General features: G+C 36.7%; 1 protein-coding gene across 2 annotated transcripts in view; it reads left to right on the top strand.

The window, feature by feature from the left end:
* The first annotated feature begins 2,705 nt into the window (after positions 1-2,705).
* The window catches only part of LOC108680184 (hemicentin-2), a 44,046-nt gene continuing 21,745 nt past the window's right edge, over positions 2,706-25,006 (top strand). Inside the window, exons 1-2 of one of the 2 annotated variants that reach the window (XM_018168957.2) lie at positions 2,706-2,930; positions 6,219-6,287. In XM_018168957.2, coding sequence (XP_018024446.1) covers positions 6,227-6,287 — 61 coding nt within the window. In that variant the 5' untranslated portion in view covers positions 2,706-2,930; positions 6,219-6,226. The remainder of the gene's footprint in view (positions 2,931-6,218; positions 6,288-25,006) is intronic. The other variant, XM_047884065.1, reaches the window with a different exon arrangement.

The following is a 25,006-nucleotide window of genomic DNA, read 5'->3' as shown; positions in this document are numbered from 1 at the left end:
AAACAGTGAATTTTAAAAATTGTTAATGGTAAGCATTTATGGAAGAAAACACTTCATCTGTATATCTTGCATCTGCAATAAATGCTAATAACTGAGAAATTATCATTGTTCCCTGATTTTACTAATGGTTAACCATTTACTAAAACTGAATGCTTAATCCAATGCTATATAACGATCAACTGAAAGCATTTACGCTTGAGTTATAATATTCATTCGAAGAATACGTTTTATTGCGCAATAATCTAAATATTGTGGACAAAATAAATGTAGATAAAGAATTGAAGTCGTACGAAATGTTACATCAATATGATTATGTGTATACTAATTTACATGACTGAGCTTAACTGCATTAGCATCTCTCTATCCGTCTATCGTATTAAAGAAAATAATATTTTGTATTTGCTTACTCAAATTGTTCATTTCGCCATTTAGGCGCAATATTTTTGCCCATAGCCTCTTACCTTAACTATACTTACATGTATGTTTTTCAACGCGTCGAGCAGGCGTCTCATGAAGCCTTTAATTAATAAATCAACACGTCATCGATTGCGCCCTTCAACAGATCTAATAAACTCCCAGTGCCCCGCAAATGTTTGCATGAAGATAGAGGAGCCTGAATTACTAGACTTGGGGCATACAGAGAACACGCTAAACTGACCATTGGTGCCTCGGGTGCTGAAGTGTAGCTCATTTACCTTCGGGCTTTCCATAATTTTTTGCCTCGCTCGAGATGGGCAAGTCTTGTACGTAGCTCCGGAAAATGCGTAATTTAGCGTAAGTTTTGTTTGGCTATCAATACATCAGAAAAACTAAAAAGAAGACTATTGTCACAATTACAACGAATCAAACATATGTGTATTACAGAATTATTCTGAAATTTCCAGAAATATTCCTTAACGATTTTCTTGGGGTAAAAAAATCGGTTTACGCACTAATAAATATCAAACAATGTTACTGGGGAAATGGAAAGAAAAAGTTTTGCGATGTCTACGGCCTTCTATTGTGAGTTTTATAGCATAGATATTGAATTTTAAGCGCTATATGGAAACTGATAAGCCCAATAAGGGACATGGTTACATGAAGAGAGAAAAAAATTATAACAATTTTTCAGTGTCACTGAGAATGATTTTATGTCAAAGCCTCGGTCGAAGAACTGCTTCAGTTTACTGTGATGGGTATTGAGCCGTAGCCAAGAAGGTGGCTCAAAGGGTTGTAAGGTTTAATATTCTGACGAATAAAATCATAACACATTAAGTACGCATGCCACTCACGAGCTTTGTGAGAGCTTGACCAGAAATTGTTGTATCTAGCATCTATATCTTTCTCATATTATTGAACACATATTGTATTATATTACATTATATTATATCATATTATATTTCACTGCGGCTACAGATCCTCGTGTAGCATGATCCGAGCCACGCCACTGCGGCTACAGATCCTCGTGTAGCATGAGCCGAGCCACGCCACTGCGGCAACTCATCCTTGCGAAGAGCGGGCCGACCAGCATCTATGCGGCAACAGCTCCTCATATGGCGTGCGTCTCGCATCGTCTATCCTGCCACAGCCTCGCACCATTTATATTCATTCGGTCAGGAAATAAAATTTCCTTCCCAGCTATTTTCTCTAGGCTTTCTGCAACAGCTGCGGAGCTGTGCTTTGCTTCAAGTTTGTTTATTTTCTGAACCATTATCGACAACACATTAGGAAATTGATTCAATAGGATATAGAATGTTATCATTCCCTTTTAACCTAATTTTTATGTTTACCTGTGTGAGAAATTTATTTCAGGACTTGACATCTGTCAACTGGTCTGTTCTTATGTTCAGTTGATGATGCAGGAAAGACATGTAGCTGTTAGTAGGAGCTGATGAATGTATCGTCCTAATTTTCTAATGAATATACATCTCTCGATTTCACCGGTAATACTTATTGCCTTACTGATGTCGATTGTAGCTGTAACATCGCACATAAGATTATTTAATTTCAACTTAGTTCCATACTTCTAAGCTACTTATGAACATGATTTATTTAAGTCAAAGTTTATTAATTGGAAATTCAGAAACGTATTCATTAACATCAGTTTTAATAGTGCATGATACAGATAAATATACCAAGCTGGTTTTATCACATTTAGCAGCGAAAGTCCCCACTAGTTTTCTACAGTTCAAAAGTTAATTTAGCAGGTAAAACTTCCTTCATTATGCGTAGCTGGCAAATACCGCGATCCAGAGTTGTCTTGGTAACAAACAGACAAGAAGTATTGGCAACCGATATTGGAAACTTGTTCCGGACATCTACCTGGACTCATTGAGAAGTTTTTTCTGGCAAAGCCCTTCAGATCTCAATTATTCAGACCCATTTTACGCAACTCAACCGCAGTGAGGAATTGCAGGCGCTGTCAGATGTCACTTCTCGTTATTGCGCAACTTTCTGCAATCAATGAGAGGAATGGCACTAGAAGTTTCAATTCAATTTATTAATAGATGATCTCCGAGTGAAATTAAGGAATGATTTATGGGTTTAGGTTATAAATAAAGTATTTTTCAAAAGCATCATTAAAAGATACTTTTTCCTGAATATATACTTTTTATACTTATACGATACTTTTTACTCCATATATATGATTAACCTATATTCAGCATTTACAGTAATATAACTAATGTAGCTAAATGCATGTTTCTTCCTAGCCCAGTTGAAAAACATTGGTTTATTGGCAAACTGGCATAAGCAAAAATTTAGTTCAATGGTAAAAAATATATTATACTGCGTTTTCCCAAAACACATCGAACAGGAAAACTTTTTGGCAGAAAATTTAATTTTTAACGAATAGTGTACAATTGAATGTATGATGCGAATATAAAATAGAGACAAGAGCCTTAAGTCAGTGACGGCACAAAATTAAGCTTCATTGCTTTTTATTACCCAAGGTAAGTGCTTGACATGGCTTGATTCAGCATACAATTCTTATTTGACAATATGAAACGTTGACGACTTATATTAATTCTAATTTTTTCGTCCTCATTTGAGATAATTAGCGCAAGACACTTATTAAAAAGACTCATGCCCTAATTTTTCTATTTCCAAAGCAAAACCGAGTCTTCATGTAAGAAAGCTCGTGATTAATTCAAGTATTGAATGAATCAACCGAGAAAAAAGTTAATATGATCGATACTAAACTAACATTTTTGCCTGAACGTGTTTTAATCATTCATATGACACGTGCCATGCATGATTTCAAAATTCTGACGATATTTGGATTCATTAACATTAAAATCTGGGCATTTTATCTGAATAGTTTAGAGGCATTTAAATTAATAAAGAGAATATCTAGAAGTGTTTGGTCAAATGGACTTGAAAGAACGCATACACGGGTTTCCTTACCAGCTATTTTCGTATGTCTGTCTAGATGGAATGCATGCAGTACAGTCGGGCAATTCCTGTTATAAGCAGAGATTGAATGATGTAGCTCGTCGACGAGTGACTGACATACGCTAAGTTTTGTGCCGATTCCTGCGTGACTGTTTTTCCCGCTATGATGGTGGCCATGCTTAACATCAATCATGCCCCACGCAGCATCGCTGCTCAACATATGCAAATTATGATCGAGTGTGGATTGTGAGGACTGCAGAAACGCGCTGCATATGCTTTTTAGGCGCAACGACGAATAATATTATTTTACCAGTTAAAATTTAACCTATTCCGTATTTTTTATATTTTTTAATCTATTATATCGAAGAATTAATATACCTGACTTGACGCCCAGATGCTAGATTGGTCGATAAATCACTCGAACGCATTAAATTTTTTATAGTATATATTTTAGCCCTTATTTGCAAGTTTGCGCATCGATTATCGGTTGCAGTTGCAATCTTGTAAAGACTTTAATTGGCCAGCTCCAATGTTCAAGTTACACTTTAATTGTCACATATGTCGAAAAAACGAAGCATAAAATTTCAATTCTGTTGCTTGGGATGCAGTTACTTTGGCTGATCCAAAGAACCTTATGACTCCCACGACCGCTCCTGCTAAAACATGTAAAATTCAGTTGCCAATATGACGCCAAATGACGCACTAGCTCAGATTCTCATTAATATCTCAAACTTCCAATTTACCATAGTGATAGTCAGAAAAAATTTGATGTAGATTCGATTTGAATAAAATCTTCTATAATAAACTTAAGCTGAGTGGGAGTTGAGCTGCGAAATTCTTGTGATGGATCATATCAGGAGTTTCTATTGGTGACGACAACGTGGTAGATACGAGTGTTAGTAGCATGATAGACATTGGCTGTGACAATGTGATAGATATTGGTGGTGACGATATATGATATTAGTGGAATAATCATAATGAATTTGTTTTCATTCGATTGAATTATATTATGTTTTTATGATCTTATATGGTTCAAAATAAATATTCGCAGACGGAACATAATTTTCAAAAGAAATTTCATTTGGACATTCAAGATTTGTACAGGCACTAGCTGTCGTTTGTTTCATTTTAACACAAAGTGTTTTATGTTTCATCCATTGACAGATAACGTAGTAAGGCTAATTTGAAAAGACTCTGTTGCTTATTTTATTTATCGACAGACACTGTTGTTTGTTTCATTAGAAAGATTGTTTTTTTTTGTTTTATTTGAACAGACGCTGATGTTTGACTCGACTGGACTTACTCATTAATGGTTTTATTTAGCGACCGACACTGTACGTTGTTTGTTTCACATTCACAGATGATGTTGCTTGTTTTAAAGGGGCTGACTATGTTGCTTGTTTTGATTATAAAGTTGCAATTATTATGGTAATTCTTGCAATATGACTAGCTATTGATTCTGATGATATTAAGTTTGAAATTTTGGCTTTTCAATGACCTGCATTGGCATTTTTAGCACATTTTCTCATTTATGGAAAAAAAGGCGCTATTGTGCTCGCCATGTCCGTCTGTCACGTCCGTCTGCCTGTCTGTCCGTCCGTCCGTGAGTTCACATTTCGTCGACCAGAAAATGCGCTCTCTGTCACTCACTGCAGTGAGTACGGATTTAAAATTTTTTCTTAATAGTACCCAGGCTTTCGTTCAGTGCGATCTGAATCATTCCAGATTGTTAAGCCTCCGACCTGGTCCTGTAGATATCTTGACCTTATTTTCTTAATGGCATCCAGGTTTCTCATAGTTCTAATTAAGGTGGTACGTAGCCCACCTTCAAGAGAGCAGGAATCAATATCGGTTGCGTGACGCGTCGCTATCGCTCGCACTTGCCACTGATAAATCATAAAAATATTAGGTAATATTGCTGCTATACCGCTATCAATGACACATTTTTTGAAGTGAACCTTCCATTGAAAGCATGTTCAAAAGTCACACAAGGAAAGTTTAAGTTTAAATATACCGTTTTACTATCAAAGAAACCGTGCAATTTCAATGAAACCTTTTCTTGTTGTGTGAAACGTTCTTCGTAAACGAGAGCTTTATTTGGTGATTGACTTAGCACTGGGAGACTGTAATAATTTTCCACTTCCTGATAACAAAAAATTTTCTGTTATTTTTCATCGTGTCGCTTGGGAAAATACCGAAACAATTCGGAAACTATTTCAGAGGGAAGTTATTCTTAAATAATTTAGTTTTTGCAAAAAATTATTCCTCTATTAAATAAAGATATTATTCAATGAGTTTCCAGTCTATCCTCATGTGTTACCATAGTAATAAAAATTGTTCCCCATCGTCATGACATATCCGTTAACATAACGACGATATTCCAGGTAAAGGCAATAGAAGTTAATGGAAGCAAGGCTCAGAATTTTTCCGATCATATTAGAAGTACATTTATTTTATGCGCACCCAAATAAAACATTCAGAATTATGATCCATTGTGCCACGCGTTCCATTTTACCTTCCTACGTTATGCACATAACTCTTCTTATTTTTATGGAGCAAGAAGGATTGCATCCAAAATATCTGGCAAACAGATATTCATTAAAATTTATGTGCAAGAAATTTTTGCTTCGGGATAGCATACTAGTATATTTTGTACTCATATATTTATATATGTAATATATTGTCCAGTATTTATGCATCTACCTGTAACGAAACTGAAGTCTACGTTTTAGTGATATGTTTGCTCAATAATACTGTTTCATTTGTAAAGAACTTTAAAGGAGGAGAGAAAATTTTAGGATACATGAAAATAATTTGAATAATTTCTTTTGTCTGTTTCTGCGCAGACGAGGCGATGTCGCTGTTGCTTTTATTATTCGTGGTCTCTACAGCGTCCGGCGATGGAACGCCTAGAAGTAAGTTACATCATTTCATATCAATGAAGTGAGTGTAGAGTATGTGTAGAGTGTGAGTAAAGTTGATGAACATTTATAACAATTTTAATGTGCAAAGATTTTAATCAATTTATTTATGGGATGACGGTATATTGATAATTCTTCAGAAGAAAGTACCAACAAAAAAAAAGGAAAATATTCATCAATTCATTCCATAGTTGAAATGCTGAAAACTAAAACTGAAATTACACATATTCGTCACAAAACGATGAATCCTGACTAGGATTATATTATTTCTTGCACTTAATTCTTTGTAAATAATAATAAAACTTTCACTTTGCAATTTCACGAGGCTACATGGCTGGCCAATAATTGTCCTCTTGATTTTAAGCCTCTATTCTGTAACCGGTATGTCGATGACACTTTTTTGATTTTCGAGCATCCCTCACATGTGGGCCTCTATTTTGATTATCTTAATCTCCAGCACAAGTCCATCAAGTTTACCATGGAGCTAGAATCAAACAATAGTCTATCTTTTCTTGATTGCAATGTCACAAAATCAAATGGCCGTTTTCAGACCTCTGTTTACCGAAAATCAACGTTTACCGGTTTATGCACCAGCTTCTTCAGCATTTGTTCATTTCGTTTCAAATTAAATGGTATTCGAACGTTAATACACCGAGGCTTTCGTATCTGCTCAACTTTCCATACTATGCACTCTGAATTCGAATTTTTACGCAGTACGTTTTCACTTAATGGGTTTCCGTCGCAATTGGTATATACTCAAATTAAGAAATTTTTGTCTAAGCAATATTCTCAGGTTGTTCCCGAACGTGACCATAGGAATGCTGTTTATTGCTCATTTCCTTACTTTGGTCCCGCTTCTGAGTCTATGGCTAAAGAATTGAAAGATTTGTTCTCTAAATACCTCCCAAATGTAAATCTTCATGTATTGCTGGTGAATAATTTTAAAATCAGTTCTTTTTTCAAGTATAAAGACACACTTCCTGTTCCTATGCGATCGTCCCTAGTTTATCAATATAGTTGTGCGCTATGCGCGTCTGCGTATGTCGGTATGACATCTCGCAACTTTTATACTAGGCTGGCAGAGCATAGGGCATTTTATACTAGGCTGGCAGAGCAGAACAGGAAACCTGCTTGCCCATCCCCCTCATTCAGCAGTACGCGTCCATGCCGAGCAGTGCAACGTGCCAGTGTCCGATAGTGATTTTCGAATTTTAGCCTCCACGACCGGTGTTTCCGACTTGCGAATTCTAGAGTCCCTTTATATTTTTAAACAAAAGCCTATTTTAAATGCCGCTAATAGTTCATATCCCCTCGAAATTGTAAATAGATAGATTTGTGCCCGTGTTTGCTTCATTCTTGTTTGTTTCTCATTTGACGATTTATGCATCAATGTGGATGTATTGCTAATTGTTTGTACCTGTGTTTTAGGTTATGAACTGATGATGGAGCTGGTCTCCGAAACGTTTTCCTTTTTAAGAAATGGTGAATTTTCTGGCTATTTTCTTTGCTTTTAAATTTTTGGTAAAACTTCCCATACATATTAGATTTTACCGTGTGAGGAATGCACTTCTCCATTACACAATGCTTAACCTAAAGCACGGGATTTTTCGATATGAATTTTTATTGGACGTTCTATCGACGCCGTCGTTTGACTCTTCACGTGTTTGAATAATGAAGCGGGTGCTGGGAAAAAATGGAGACAATTCCTTGGCTCAGCGACTTTATTTCAAGGGTTGTACGTTATTAGTCTATGTTAATTTGAGTTTTTTCTTGATGAGCATTCCTTCGGCAGTTAATTATGGCGAGTAATAAAAAATGAATTCATTTTGTTCTTCAAAGGAACAAAAAGCGTGTTTGCAATAGAAAAACCCTGAGTAGCCAACTTTTTCGGTTCGTAGCTCGTTGCCGTAACCTAATTTCTTGTGGAATTTTTTAGTTTGCAGGCCTTTCGAAAAGTTTTCAAAACTCTAAATGAGTTTATTTGAAGAGTTTGTAGGCAAGTCCTGAACTTGATGTTAAATGAAGTCATGAGCTGAAATTCAATTTCATCACATAGACAAGGTTCGTCTGAGTGTCGTCGGCACGTGAGATCAACCATGAAGCAATATACTTTTTATCAGTACCATAAAATATCAAGGACTCATTCTTAGCGCATTTTCTCATTTATGGAAAAAATGCACTATTGTGCTCGCCATGTCCGTCCGTCCGTCTGTCCGTCCGTGACTTTACGTTTTCGTCGACGAGAAAATGCGCTCTCAGTCACTCATTGCAGTGAGTACTGAAATATATTTTTAGCGCATTTTCTCATTTATGGAAAAAATGCACTATTGTGCACGCCATGTCAGTCCGTCTGTCTGTCAGTCCGTGACTTTACGTTTTCGTCGACGAGAAAATGCGCTCTCTGTCACTCATTGCAGTGAGTACTGAGTTATGTTTTTTGTGCAATTACGGGTGATAAATGAAACCCTCTCCAAGATTGCATTTGGTTATTTGTATTATCCGCACCTGCAAATGTTGACAGAATTAAGGTGGCTGACAGAAAATGGCTCAATCTCAACCTGCATTTCAGGTGTTATATAACTAATAGACACAAACTAAATCCTATTTAGGCTAAATCCATGGACCCTTGTTCAGTACTCCTATAGAAAGAAATCGAAAATAATAACTGCAACCTACCGCCACGTCATAATGGGGGTGATTGCACAATGTCAATGAACAGTTTCGAACCAACATGTTTGGTATTTCAGAACTAAGGAAAACGACGCCTCAAAATTTTAGCACAAGTTAAACTTTGAATTAATTCTATTATGATATTGTTTCAGATATGTAATTGCGGAAGGAGTCAGCTGTGAATTTTCTCGGCTGTCGTTGCCAGATTAATCTGATGTTCATATGATACTTTTTCAATCTGATACTGATATTAATAACATACTAAGCTTGTATGTTATTAACTATAAAAACAAAATTGGCCAGTACTTCTTGGAATAAGCAGTCAGCAGAAAATACACTGGAATTTAAAAATGCAAAGACTTGTGTGCGGTTACAATGAACAGTAAGCAAGGATCTTATTGAGCATGGCTTGAGAAAACGTCAGTAAGCAGGGTTTTATCTGACGGCTCTTCTGCTGCGACTGACAGCACTACAACTGGGCTGAAAGCACCAAAACTCAGGCTGACTGCAGGAAATTCAAAACTGCGTTGCGGAAATAAATTCAGAATTCGAATTCAAAAGCTAGTGTGCATGTTATTGTTAACATAAATGGATGAATGACGAATAATAAAAAATAAAAAATTCTTTATAACGAATAGGAAATTGTTGGCCGCCAATATTATCGAAAAAGTCAAACTATTTAATTTACTGGTTAATAAATTGCCTAAAATTGTCAAATGTGCGCTAAACGATTCCTGTAAAACGTCATAATGATAGTAATAATAATTAGAAGCCTTTCAAATAGTATTGCAATAATATATACTCTCTTGAAAACTGTTCCTAGTTGTTGGAAATATAAGTGCATGCTCACCATGCAATATCTTCTGTATACGAGGAAAATGCATGCATATTTTTGCTGTCATATTATGCATACTTTCATTGTCCACAAAGGCAGAGCAGATGAAGTATATAATCTTTATGGCAGCTCAGAAGTTAGCTCATTTTTCCTCTGCTTGACATTAGTTTCTTGCGCGTGAGTCGCAAAAACGAGCAGGGATCATTTTTCTGGTCTCTCCTCCAGCGCCGTCCACGGTAGACGGGCATGTTTGTTGTCAACGACAAATGAACACAAGATCAACGAGAAAATTATCTCGTCGTGTCACTTAATGAATTAAAATGCCTGATGTACCGGAACGTTCTATAGACGCACGAGAATTCCTGTAATGGAGACAACTATGCAAGAGTTAAAAAATGTCATAATTCCATGACGTCGCCATTTAAGCAATTGTTCTTTTAATGGATTTAGGCTCAAAAGAATATAATTTCGCATTATCATTTCCTGCTAACGAAGAACAACTACATGTTTCTAAGAACCCCCACACTTCAACGAATCAAATTTCCCTGTAGTATTTTTATTTCTATTGAATAATACCGAGAAGAAACCGGGACCATATTTCCATTGGAACTCACGACTCACGACATGAAAATGCTTCATCCTAACTTGACCTTCATGAAATGATCTCAACCCCAAATTCAAGATTGTCTGAAGAATATTTATGATTTTAATCACGTAGAAAATTGCATATTGGCACTGCGGTGTCATTAGCAAAGTGAGGCAATCAGACGATACTTGATGTAGCGTTGATACGCCTCATTTGTTTTGTATGGCGTCCGGCAAGAGTTTTATGTGCGATGTCAACAAGCGGAGCTTTGCAGTGACAGCAAACGAGACCCTTAGCCTGCCATGAACATGAGAGCTGCATGCATGTATGACCATGCCGTCCAAAGAGCTGTTGTGTCGCACATCATAAATGAAAATCAATGGATTACGACCACCGTAAAAGAAGGTGATCTTCTGCACGAATGACTTTAAGTGAGCATTTTTCCTTACCATTGCTGCATTTTTCAAACATTATGAATGTAAGAAGAATTTTTTTCGAAAGCAAGAGCAACGGAACAGTTATTGATGCGTTTCCAGGGCGGTATTTGGTCACGCACGAACTCCAGGTACGCGACCTTGGAGTTCATCGCCAACACTGTGTCCCGAGAAGGAATATCAACAATTTCATTTAAGTAATAACGTGAATAATATTACTGGAGGCGTTTTTTCAACGGAAAATTAATTTGTAACAGTATTTTGTAATCGAAGTATTAGAGTAAAAAATTTTCGAAAAGAAAATACCTTTAATCTGTTAAAACAAAGAGCATCATATTTAAAATTTCGTCAACACCTGAGTTTAATTGAACGATTGTAGGATAACTGTTACGTATATTCGTTTTGCGAAGGATTTTAATACACGATTTTTCGTTCCGTTTTCTCTGCAAAATTGGTTTCTGTGAACAAAACAATATACAAAGGTAAAAAATGGTTACATAAAATTAGTATTGCACATAAGGTATTACCGAGAAATAAAATATCATTTATTTTGAACATGGAACACGATATAAGTCAAGGTATACATGGCCACATGGATCTTCAGAATTTAACTCCACGTACCAAACATATCCTTCTTTTCACTCTAGAGCCAACACCGAAACTGAAACTCTAGATGCTTATAAAACTGAACTAAAGTAAAATGTCGGTGACACGCACGCATCAGGCTAACAAAATAAACAAGAAAAGTGCATATGAAAAAGAGGAATTTAACAATAACTTTACCGGAAATTGCTATTCTAAAAAAATTGAAAAAATAGGACAGAAAATACTAATAATTAATTCATTCGGATGCCTAAATTCTAATGAAATTAATAATTCCTGTTGTATTTATTTTCCACTCAGTCTCTTCGCTTCATAAATTAATGGTTTAATTTAAAGTAGTTCAATCGCATCACGGCTAGAATATTTTATTATTGAATCTTAGCCACTCTTAATTCTATTAGCTTTCACTTGACTCGTTTGGAAAGAATATAGATTTGATAATAGCATTGTTTAATTGCTTCGAGGCTGCTAATGCATAAGCCAACACCGACTCAACATTTCATTAATTTGATTTTGACTTCAGGACGCTGCTCTCATAACCCCGGGTTTCAAGATTACGTTGTTCAATTTTATTATGAAAAATTATAATTTTCTTGAAGAATCACATCATTAATTTCATGAAGTGATAATTTTGAAGATAACATATATACAAATACCACTGAGAAAAGGTATACAAATTAATATTGCATTAGAACTTAATATAAAAATTATTCAGTGAATTTTTTAATTTAGCAAAATTGAAGGATATCGGCTGAAGGTGACAAGCCAACTTATTTAGCTTGCCTGAGATCGATATTTAAGATTAATTAACGTTTATAGTCATTGTTTAATTTTTATCAGCTTGCATATATTGTTATGGAACCTTTATATGGGTAGTTTGCTCTATAAAATTCGTTTTATTTATCCAATTCCGAATAGGCTTCTCTATAATGACGATACATTAATTTCGTGCGTGTTGCTTGAACACAAAGTGCAACCCAAATCATTCTATTTGCCGTGCATTTAATAAATTGTTCGATCACAGATGGCGATAGCCACGTTTATATCCCCACTGTGTTGTTCGAATATCCGCGATGTAGCGACACTGATTTGTACCAACAATTAATTGTAGAAGCGAATTTTTCGGTACGTGTTAATGTGTATGAAGGCTTGTGAAATTTTTGCGCTCTCATATCACTGTAACAAAAGCCTTCAGATATTAGCTCAACCATTTATTCTTACTTTTTTGTAAAGTTTAGCCTTACGCTCGCTGCTACTTGATTTGCTGTTATGGTTTATTTTTCTCCGTATGCCACATATTTCAATAGTTTCTTAGAGTTCTACGCCATGGAAAATACGATTTAAAATCCGATTTTTAATTTTTATTATGATGCGAAATGAAGTTCTTCAATTTGGTTTAAAAGAATGTTCTGTGTGACATTTAAATTTTAATTTAGATAGAAGGTATAATATTAAATATTCATTTTAAAAAGAAAAATGGGTCAACATTTTGTTTATAATATATTTTAAGCAATTTTCAATTTGAAAACATACAATGGTCATTTTATTATCCAAAAAATATGCCGCTTTAAAAATTGCAGAATATCAGAATCAGCCGCATCGTATGCCGTCCACGATATACAATTTGCGGAGTAGATAAGTAGCTCTGCATTGCTTGTAATTTCAGAACAGAGCGCGCAACCTTTGCAATTCTGGTGATGAATTCACGGTAGCAATGATACCAAGCGGATAACCGGAGTCTGTTGGAGTAGCAGGCTAATTGCAGGAGGAGTAAGTCTTGAGAATAATATTAATTCTAAGCTGCTATAGCTGAGTCATTTAATTAGAAATGAGTTTAAGACGTAAATATCTAGAATTTTGCACTTGGAGACTCGTCTATGACAGCTTCTAGAAGCTTCACATCGCCTAATTAGCGAACCTCTCATGGATGTCACTGAGACATTGAACTCTTAGCATGGAAGCTTCTTATAGTTTACGCTTCTGCATGAGCGAGAAGGTTCAATGGGCTGGAGTATAACTGATTATGAGGGAATTGAATGCTGAGTAGTGAAATTCCATCTATTGTATTGCTGATATTTCTGTTATCTTTGTATTTATTAAATTAGGGACCTCTTTAAACCATGTGAACATTTTTCACGGTAAAATGAGAAACGATGGTTGGTATTTGTTATTATCGAGGAATTTATTAAAATGCACTCTAGCTAATTACGGCTGTAACGGCAAAGTCCACATTGAAAATTGTATACCTGAAAGCTGATACATGGATGAATCTTGTTATTATTAAATATTAAAATTTACTAAAAAAGCAGCTTTATCCGATTTGACTGGCTCGTCGTCACTTAAGTTTAGATTTGAAGCGCAGTTCATGAAATTACCATAAATCTGCCTAAATAGCTTCTGTTACGTTAAATTTAAAAAAAAAAATAATTGTTTCCTGTAGTTCGTCATGTAGATATTAGACAAGATCTACGCACACATGTCGCAGCTACGAGGAAACTTTCAGTAGCATCTACAACTTTACAGTAGAGACGCTGGCTGCTCCCGCATTATGACTCGGAAATATCTTTATCATCATTCTTAAGTGACGTCAACTCCGTGGAAATTAAGCGTCCCACAGGCACAGTTTATTATTTTATTTAATATTTCTTACCCATTTGCAAATGACGCTTGTATCATTATATTGAAACACAATACATAATATAGGATACATACTTGCAGATATCACATATTTATAGCCATGCCGTAAATCATACCCGAACAGTTTTAAGGGGTGTCCTTAGTGACGATAAAAGACTCGGTCGTTAGTCGTGGGTACGTACAACAATAAAAATTTTGATAAGTTGAAAGGTTGAAGTTAGAATGGAGATTAGATTAATAATATACAAAAATCACCAAAGAATTGTGGCTTGCAAGCAGGGTTGGTGATTTTTTTGATTTTTTTAAGAAAATAAAAAATAATCAAAAATCAGTGATTTTTTTTATTTTTTATGATTTTTTTTATTTATTAGATTTTTTATTTTATCATCTTCTTTGTCTTTTTGAAGTGTTATTTTTTATGTTGCAATTAGCCTACTAACAATAACAGTATATGGATCATAATGGATGGCTAAAAAAGGCACTTATTGCCTTCAATAATGGCCAGCAGGCCAAGGTGGTGTTTAACACTTAGGGATTTTTGGGTAAACAATTATTTGTAAGCCTATTCATTAGCTATGTGAAGTTTGTATGGAGCAAGGTAATGAGCTAAATATTGACCATTTAACTGGCTTCAATATACAAAAACACTTCAGGAATGCAGATCTTCTAAACATTGAAGAGTCACATAACAGATAGGTAGCTGATAGCACAGTGCACAGCACTATCAATAGATCTACTAGTTTTATGTCCTATAAATCTACCAGACTCTACCCTCTATACACACCGACTAGTAGTGACTGTAGCTGATAGCACAGTGCACAGCACTATCAATAGATCTACTAGTTTTATGTCCTATAAATCTACCAGACTCTACCCTCTATACACACCAACTAGTAGTGACTGAGTGACTGACTGCACTGTTCCCATTTAATTCAGACCAATAAATCAATACTAAACATAAACTGAACGATAACCAAACAAACCTCATACGACTTGAAACGAGACTTAAGTAATGAAAAAATCTAATACTGTTTGAAATAAACATGTGCACAATTCAAATATTTTATATCCATTCATTGCATTTAAATATTTTATATATAGTGTTTTAATTGTAATTGTTTTGTTTCTAGTTTTAAGTTCACATATTTAAAGATTGATATTAAATATTTTAATTAGAATACTCGTATTAGGGTGGAAAATCTCTATAATTGCCTAAAAGGTCAATACAATCTCAACCTCTTAATATACAGGGTGGGGAGAACCGATTGAGCAGTTTTGAGGTAAAATAAAACAGTAATGGAGGTGCATAAAGAAGAAAGTTTATTTTCCTAGAGGTTAGCATAACATACCATTTAGAATACTTATGTTTTGAAAAAATATCTGGAAGATGGGGGCCGTTAGCAGCAACACACGTTTGGAGTCGTTCTCAGAGGAGGGAGTAACCGTAACAGTGAATTCCAATCGCTATGCTGCAATGTTGCAAAATTTCTTGCAGCCCATGATGGGAAACATTGTTGAAACTGAAGCATTGGGAGACGTATGGTTCCAGCAGAATGGGGCTACAGCTCACACAGCCCGAATGTCACTCAATGTTTTGAAACGCATGTTCCCAGACTCTGAGGGGTGATTTACAGTGGCCTGAGAGGTCACCTGATATGAGCAATTGCGATTTCTTTCTTTGGGGACATCTAAAAGAGAAGGTATTCAGAAGTCACCCTCACACCCTACCACAGCTAAGGGAACGGATTATTGTAGCAGAGGTTATGGCCATACCTTGCCATATGTTTGAACCTGCTGTAGGAACCTTCTGAGGACGACTCCAAGTCTCCAACAGTGTGATGCAGCTAACAAACACCATCTTCCTGATATCGTTCTCAAAACATAAGTATTTTAAATGGTATGTTATGCTAATCTTGAGGAAAATAAACTTTCTTCTCTATGTACCTCCGTTACTCTTTTATTTTGCCTCAAAACTGTTCAATCAGTTATGCCCCACCCTGTATAAGCTAGCTAACACATCCAAATTGTGTATTGTAATCAATATATAACAAATAGTCAAATAGTTAAAGACTACTTATAGCCTTATAAGAATTAGCTAAGCTGCTAGCTGCGTACAATGTATTGCAAACTTGATGCCTCTGTACCAAAAATTCAATTCAATTATTTAATTTAATTTATTGGAACCTAATACACTATAAAGGCAACAAGTTTATATACAAATTTGTCATTCATAGTACATTTATACTAAACCATGAATAATAATACCTCAATATAAATTAAAGACTGCCACTCAATATATTTAAATATATGAAAAAACGAATAAATAAAAAAATAAAAAAAAAATCAAGTGATTTTATGATTAAGTGATTTTTTTTATGAAAAAATCAAGTGATTTAATCACATGATTTAATCATTTTGATTTAATCATTACCAACCCTGCTTGCAAGACTCTCTTTGATGAAACTTTCTAGGCAATTCTTTCAGGCGAATATTATGACACCATAAGTGGTGACCACTGCAAATCAGTTCTGGAACACAGAAATTTCTGTCAAGATAATAAACATAATTGCGCGGTTTACTCTATTTTTAACTTGCAGATTCCGTGATAGGAATCTTGCTTGGACCTCAAGAAGTAGTAATTTATGGCGAGTCATCAGACAAGGAATTTTTAAATGTAGAATATAGCATCACAAATTAAATACTCTGTTGAACTTACTGGGATACTCACAAGAAATGCTGATAATTTTGCGTGAAATCAAGTTTTTATTGTTAACCGATAAAGAATAAGCATAATTAATATAAGCAAACATTTATCGAGAAAAGATCGCTTGTTTAATTTACATGGAACTGTCAATGATTCATTAACAACTAAAAAAATATGTACGTACATAAAACGCTCCAAAACTGGAAGGCTCATTAGTGATTCACTTTTTCTATTCAAATACGCAAAATTGGAAAGGTTTGAAATTTAGCTATACACTATTTCCACGAAATCAACTTTGCGAAGAAGTAACCAAATTTATGAGGCCGAGTTTAAATGAAACTGTTACCTGATATACCTAAGTACTAATAAAATAAAAAAGAAATACATACACATATAAATATAATCAGTGAATGGAACTTTTCTTCGGATGGACGGTAAATCAAAAGGCAAGTTTTAGGAAGTAATTCTTATTTATTAACGACGTTTAGTAAAAAGTATCTGAACCGACCTCAAAATATTCCAATCGAGCAGCTTCATCTCAAGAACATCGATGAATTGAACTGGCTCCGTGACACCCATGACCACAACGTCAAACCCCGGACTATACTGAGCAATGGCCATTGCAAAGAAGTGGGAGTTCTGCGAGAGACTGGTGTAATCTGTAAATTTTGCCCCAAAGAAGGTTGTAGACTTCTTCATTATTTGGATTGCATTCGGGTGATTGCAGTAACAACTACGACATTGGACAGCCGTTTCTCCTACCACCAGAGACAAGCTCTAAACCAGACAAGGTCTCAAAGTATTACAATCGAGCAGCATCATCTCAAGATCGTCGATGAATTCGACTGGCTCCGTGACACCCTTGGCAACAAAGTCAAACCCCGGACTATACCGAAAAACGGCTCCAGCAAAAAAGCGAGAGTTCTCCAAGAGGCCGGTGTATTCTATAAATTTTACTTCAAAGAAGGTTGTAGACTTCTTCACGTTGTGGATTACATTGGAGGTATTGGAGTGACAACTGCGACATTGAACTGCCGTTTCTCCTACCACCAGAGACAAGCTCTCTGCCATAGCAGGTCTCAAAGCAAGCAAGTTCATCTCAAAATCGTCGATGAATTCAACAGGCTATGTGACACTCTTAACAACAATGTCAAATTCCAAACTAAACGCAAGAAAGACCCTTGCAAAAACGCGCGAGTTTTCCGAGAGGCCGGTGTAGTCTATAAATTTTGCTTCAAAGAAGGTTGTAGACTTCTTCATGTTTTAGACAACATCGGACAGATTGGACTAACAATCAAGACACCGAGCCGCTGTCTCGTTAGCTACCTTCAGACTGGAGGGCAGGTGTACCACGCGAGACAAGCTTACAACCAGACCGTCACTCGCATTGTGCTGAACGTATTCACCAGCATCGTGATCAAGCAGTGGCCCGACAACAAACGACCGGCGATAGCTGAACTCCTCATCTCTACAGATTGGATCCCAGCTATCTATTTTCTGACTACCGGATTTGTCTGAACTCTGAATTTTCCGAGTAATTTTTGGTCCAAAATTTTACTGTTGTATCCTAGTTACTTATATTATGTACTTATTTCCACCAAAATTTCAATGTTTAATGCTTCTTTAACTTGAAAATGAATGTCGTTAATAAATAAGAATTACTTCCTAAAACTTGCCTTTTGATCTACCGTCCATCCGAAGAAAAGTTCCATTCACTGATAATAGAAATCAACGAATTCTCTGGTCATCGATCGCACGTGTGTAAACAAGTAAATCCTGCCATTTAATATTAATATAAATATAAATAAATAAAAATACAAATACATATAAAATACATACATATGCAACACAAAAAATATAACACATATAAAATCGGAAAGACAATATAAATATTTTCTTACACATCATCAACACTGACTTGCACATTAAAAATTACTTGTATTCTTCTTAGATGGGAAAACTTCGCTGCGGCTGGTCTCCAGAGAAATTCAAGTTGTCTCCAAACCAGGCACTCACATGTAATCCCTACCGCCGCCTGTTGCAGTTGGGACCCTAAAGGCAGAGCGCGCATTTCTTTGCTTGTCCGGCCAACAATTGGTCGAGACTGACGCAATAAATCTGCCCATCGTGACAGCTGAAACCCCGACTAAGGCCAACCCAGTTTGTGCCTGTAAAAGTAGCTGTATGATATTTTCTTATTCTTTTTAAAACAGATCTTTCACTTGAGTTGGATCACCGTCTTATATTGAAATGTTTTATTGTTATGTACGAAGTTAAATGTGATTTTGCTGCATCTTATGTAAATCATTATATTCCTGTGGGTTTTGAATAGAGAAAATAACGTCGATAGCAATTTTGATTTTTCAATGACATGAGTTTAGAAATCCTGATGTGGAATAATGATCTCAAAATTAGTATCATCATGCTTAATGAGCCCAGTCATCTATTTATCTTAAATGAATAGACGATATGCTTTAATAACGTCTTCCTGCATTTCTTCTCTTTCTGTATTTTTTATTGAAAATTTATATTATGCCAAATCTCAAATGAATTGTAAAGTAGTTTTTATATATTTTTTACTAACATTTTTTTTAATATATCGCACTGAGATGAAGAACAACAAATATTATACGTCTCATTGAGCTGAGCTCGGTATAATAACGTATTTTGCTTCTCAAGTCACTATACTGTATATAGGTTTGGCTGAAGTTTCTCCATCTGATTCATGTATTAAACATATCATATGTTGAAATATCGATTCCCATGATAACGGCAGGATACTTGAGTTGAAATAGGTCATCATTCCCGCCACCATTTCAATATACACCAAAAGCTGTGTGATCCTGTGGACGTTCACCAAGATATATCCAAGGTGTTGTAACATCATTCGGTGTAAATATCATGCGTCACACAACCAAAACCTAACTTAATTTCTTTTCCGCCGGAACAATTTCGTATTATCGAGATTACGTGAAGCAGCAAACCCGATGTGACCAAATTACCTTTTTTCCAAAGGAGATTGCTCTCGCGTTTTCCTTTCCGAGGTCGCAATCTCAATTCTGATTCTGAGCAGCATCGGCGACGCCAGACATCGTTTGCTTGAGATGCCAGTGGTTTTCACAGACAAAGTTCTGTGGTTACCTTGTATATAGAGCGATGGGTACAGTGGATAGCTGACGCTGTGCGGGACTGAAATGATAAACATCGACTGAGAGACACTGACATGGTTCACAGCGACTGAGAGACACTGAAATTGTACACAGCGACTGAGAGACACTGAAATGGTTCACAGCGACTGAGAGACACTGAAATTGTACACAGCGACTGAGAGACACTGAAATTGTAATCTTGGTAATCTTGGTAATCTTGGTACTTGTTTGGGACATAGCAGTCCTAGGCCACGATGGATCGCCGCCTCTGATTATCCTCCATCCGCCCTCATTTGGGCCACCTGATGCACGATGCTGTTGCTCGCTTCTCGCCGCTGGTAGTGTTGCAGGGGAGGTCGATCTGGGATTGTGCCCCGGAAAACGTCCAGTTGTCTCTTGAAGGTCTCCAGGGTGAACTCCCCTTCTCTTAGATCCTTTGGCAGGACGTTGAACAGCCTTGGCCCTGCCACGGAAAGTGATCTTTCCCGCAGGGATTGAAATCTGACTGCGGATCTGTTACGTAATGGGGGGATCTTGCACAGTCTCCCCTTTCTCTCGTTATGATATGTCTCAATCCTGAAGGTCTCGTTCTCGAAGTTTGGCACCATTCCGGTTATCATTTTCCATGTGTACAGAATGAAATACCTCTCCCGTCTCCTCTGCAGTGAGTAGGTCCAGACCCAGGCGCCTCAACCTCTCCCAGTAGTTCAACTCTTCCATCCCTCTAATCCTTGAAGTGAAGGTTCGCTGGACACCTTCCAGTTGCCGCACTGCGCCGAGTGTGAACGGGGTCCAGAGCTGGCAGCAGTATTCGAGAATTGGTATTACAAGGGCTCTAAAGAGTGTGATCATCGGTTCCGCTTCTCTTGTTCTGAACGTCCACCAGATCCACCCCATCTGTCGCCTACCTCTTGCGGTTATTGCCGTTACGTGATCACCAAAATTGACCTGAGTATTCATCAACACTCCTAGATCACGAACAAGTTGTTTCTCTTCCATTTCGAACTGTATCACGAAAAAGTTGTTTCTCTTCGATGAGCATTATACAGCGACTGAGAGACACTGAAATGGAACAGCGACTGAGTAACACTGAAATGGTAAACAGCGACTGAGAGACACTGAAATGGCAAACAGCGACTGAGAGACACTGAAATGGTAAACAGCGACTGAGTGCTACTGCATGAAATGGTACACAGCGACTGTGCAAGACTGAAATGACGCACACCAAGTTCGAACGGCACCAAGTTCGAAGTGATGAGATACAGAGTCCACACAGAGATCGGGATTCCACAGCGCTACTTATCATCAGATGGCACAGAAATTGAGGACAAGCAACTAGTTCGAGATCTCGGAGTGTTGATGAGTACTGAAGCCACGTTCGATGCCCATATCGAGGAAATAGTTGCGCGCAGCTGGCAACGGATGGGGTGGATATGGCGGACATTTCGAACGAGCGAAGCAGCGCCAATGATTACACTCTTCAGAGCCCTCGTGCTCCCCAATCTTGAGTATTGCTGCTAACTTTGGTCGCCACTCAAGGCGGGTGCGGTGCGGAAACTGGAGGCAGTGCAGCGGACCTTCACGTACAGGATCAGCGGCATGAGGGAGCTGAACCTGATCTACTAGCTGGGGAAGGCTGAAACACCTGGGGCAGTACTCACTAGAGAGGAGAAGTAAAAGGTATATCATACTGTACACTTGGAAGATGATAACCGGACTGGCTCCCAACTTTGAGAGTGAGACCTCCAGAATAGTGACACTTTACAATGAAAGGAGAGGGAGACGGTGCGAGGTTCCCCCATTTAATAACCGTGCCATAGCCAGAGTACAGACTCTTCGTGAGGGGTCACTGTCCGTGGTAGGACCGAGGCTCTTTAATGCCTTGCCAAAAACGCTGAGAGGAGGGGAGTTCACCCTTGCAACATTCAAGAGACGACTGGACAAGTGACTGTGAAAGATCCCGGATTGTCCAGTAATGAGAAACTACCATCAGCAAGTGACAAGCAACAGCATGTTGCATCAGCTGGCCCAAAGGAGGGCAAATAGACGGAACACGTCCAACATTACATCCGGGGCCCGAGGGTGGGGTGACCTGTCTAGCGACGACTCGGAGACGGAGGACGACGAAGGCGGCGCATCAGCGTTACCAGGGACTAGGAAGTCCCGAATTCATCATAAGGTCATAAGGTAAAGTAAGGTCACAGCGACTGCGCAGGACTGAACTGGTACGCAGCCGCTAAAAAAATAAAATTGTTTATCTTGGATAACAAGTTGTATGAGCATTAAACTGCTATAATAAAATTATTGTGGTTATAAACTTTGGCTATATTTAAGATATCGCAGCTTATAATCATACATTGATGCAAATGGTGTTTAATTGTATCATAAACGATACGTACATAAATCTTTTGAGTGATATCTATTTGTAGTTTTCAATATTTGAACGCATCAAATAGAAAATAAATATAACTCAGTGCTCACTGCAGTGAGTGACAGAGAGCGCATTTTCTCGTCTACGAAAACGTGAAATCACGGACGGACAGACATACGGACAGATAGGCGGACAGACGGACATGTCGAGCACAATAGTGCATTTTTTCATAAATGAGAAAATGCGTTAAAAATGGCATGCCGAGGTAAATATTTTATACATACTCCTCAATTAATAAACATTTTGAATAGAGTAGAAATCTTTGAAACTTGCATCAAACGGCAGCCTGGGAATTTGCAAATAAATCTAGCGACTCCTACGTTGTGGAAGATTTTCACAAGATTCTAAGGAACTTAAAGAGAATAGCACGTGCTACTTCGAAAGTATTTATGTATCGCACACTACTGCAGCTTCTCGAGCTCCGGATTTGGTGAATTTTTATGCAAAGGTTTTTCGAGCAAAAATGGCAATGGCAGGGAGAAAAGTTTCTGCCCAACTTCCTCTCGAAAATTGTAAAGTTTTATTTTTATTCAAATAAAGATAATGTTGCAACTTCTTTTTTCTTAGCTATTTAGCTATTATTCAAAATTTCTTTTACATATTTATCTGTAACCTTAACGATTAAGGAGTGAATATAATTAATTAAATCAAATCTGAAGTGTAATGCTCCCGTTAATGCTCTTTCCACTGTCATAGTTCCAGAGTTATTGCGCACAAAATTAAAAATTAATAATTAATTCTAACCATTTATTACAATTATCATTAATTATATACGATAAGCAATAATGGTAAGCTATTTTTAGATAAATAGAAAATAAACTTGAATGATGAGAGTTATTAAGAATTATTAACATAGATTGGTGATGAACCCATAAAGTAGATTCTTTTAAAATACGTAAAGGATGTAATATGAGAACAAAATTGAGCAGATATCTTCTAGCTGATAAAAAAGTGTGAGCGTTCGTGTCTTGATGAGGAGCTAAAAACTCACAGAACTCTAAAAATTTTGTTTGTTTAATAAGTTTTAGATTACGAGCTAGCAATGTTCACGTTTTTTTAATTAGAGAAACATTTTTTTAACAGTGAGACCTTCTGCGATGTGATGACTTTTGCATTAATTTAATAAGGAGCCGAAAATTTTATAAGAATTGTTCAGTCGTTAGAGTTTTGATTTCGATCTCTTAATCTGATAGTCTGAAATATTTGATTGGATCAAACAATAATTTTGAACTCTTGCATACTATCAATAGGAAAATGTATGGGTTGCTTATAGCAGTGATTTTTGTGGATAGAAATAATATCTTTAAATTAGACGCTAGATTTGTTAACAAGTTCACACGCATCCATCACCACTGCAGGGTTGAATATATTGAACTTTTCTGGAGAGGTCGAGTGCATTATTTAGAGGATTCAATTCATGCTCAACAGCATAAATTAATTATTTAACATATTCATCAATTTCAAATTATTTTTGACAATATGTATTCTAAGAATGAAAAATATTTTAGAGATGTTGAATACGCTGTTAGAGGATGCACTGCAATAGTGTTTTATCCCATTAAGGTATTCTGATTTTTGGTTTTAAGTTACCTCGAACGTGACCTCGCTGTGTATTTTCTGCACCTATTCATTGCTGTGTGATCTGCCACGGAGGTACGCGCTACTTCATCATTAATTTGGTTTGTTCATTTTGTGATAATTTTCTCGTTCAATTCAGTGGTGGCATTTAGAGGTGTTCATGATTTTTATCTTAGCACTCTAATATTTATTGGTCTGTTTTTCATTATTTTCTGCTTTTGTTGTTGCTAGTTCCAAATTGTTGCTAGTTCTCGAATCTTGAATCCGAAACTAAGACACGATCACTGTGTAATAGATATGAGCACAGGAAACACACGATTTATTGTTTTATATTCTTGTATTATTGCATTTGAAGTTTATTTATTTTTTATAGTTTTCGTTTATCATTTTCATTCATCCTTTGCTTGCCACTAAACCCACAACATTGCTTCATGCCGTCTTGCTGAGGTTGGAGACTCGGGAAAGGTTGAGGAAATGTTGAGAAAAGGGACACAATCTAGCTCGATCCTTTTTTGATGGCACATTCAACCTGTGATTATCTGGAATTACTGGATGATTGTGATGCAAAAGGGCTCATTACCGAGGCCTTGCAAGCATTTTATTTGCTCTACAAACACGCACTTCTATAGACAACGACTTTTGTTAGCACTTTTTGTGATGAAGCATTCGGCTGTACTGCTGTAGTTTAAGAACCTTCCTACAATGGAGAGGCATTTCTCAAGAGATATAGTAAATAAGTTTTCGAACAAGAGATCATAAGCAATCTAAACAGCAATTCTGTGCGTATCAGAATTTAAAATCAATGATGTACTGACAATTTTTGTTTTCACATGTAAAATAACTCGTTTTTCATGAATAATTAATTCCCAGGGCCTTTTGAATTCAAAAAATAGTTATTTAAATTACTTCAAACACCTCTGCTACACGAAGGTTTTTCCTAAGATATCATTTGAAGCCGATTTGCGTAGCATTAGAGGTTTCCATGCAAAATTCCAGTCCTCCGCAAACGCTTCTTGTGAGTTTGTGTTAAGTTTTTGTGGGCACTTGCGGTGTCCAGACTCCTCAAATACTACGAACAATGTCCGG

The sequence above is a fragment of the Hyalella azteca genome, unplaced genomic scaffold (genome assembly GCF_000764305.2).
Source record: "Hyalella azteca isolate HAZT.00-mixed unplaced genomic scaffold, Hazt_2.0.2 contig14467, whole genome shotgun sequence".
In the NCBI taxonomy this organism is placed as follows: domain Eukaryota; kingdom Metazoa; phylum Arthropoda; class Malacostraca; order Amphipoda; family Hyalellidae; genus Hyalella; species Hyalella azteca.
The sequence above is the reverse complement of the archived record's forward strand: the minus strand, read 5'-3'. Positions and strand labels throughout refer to the sequence as shown.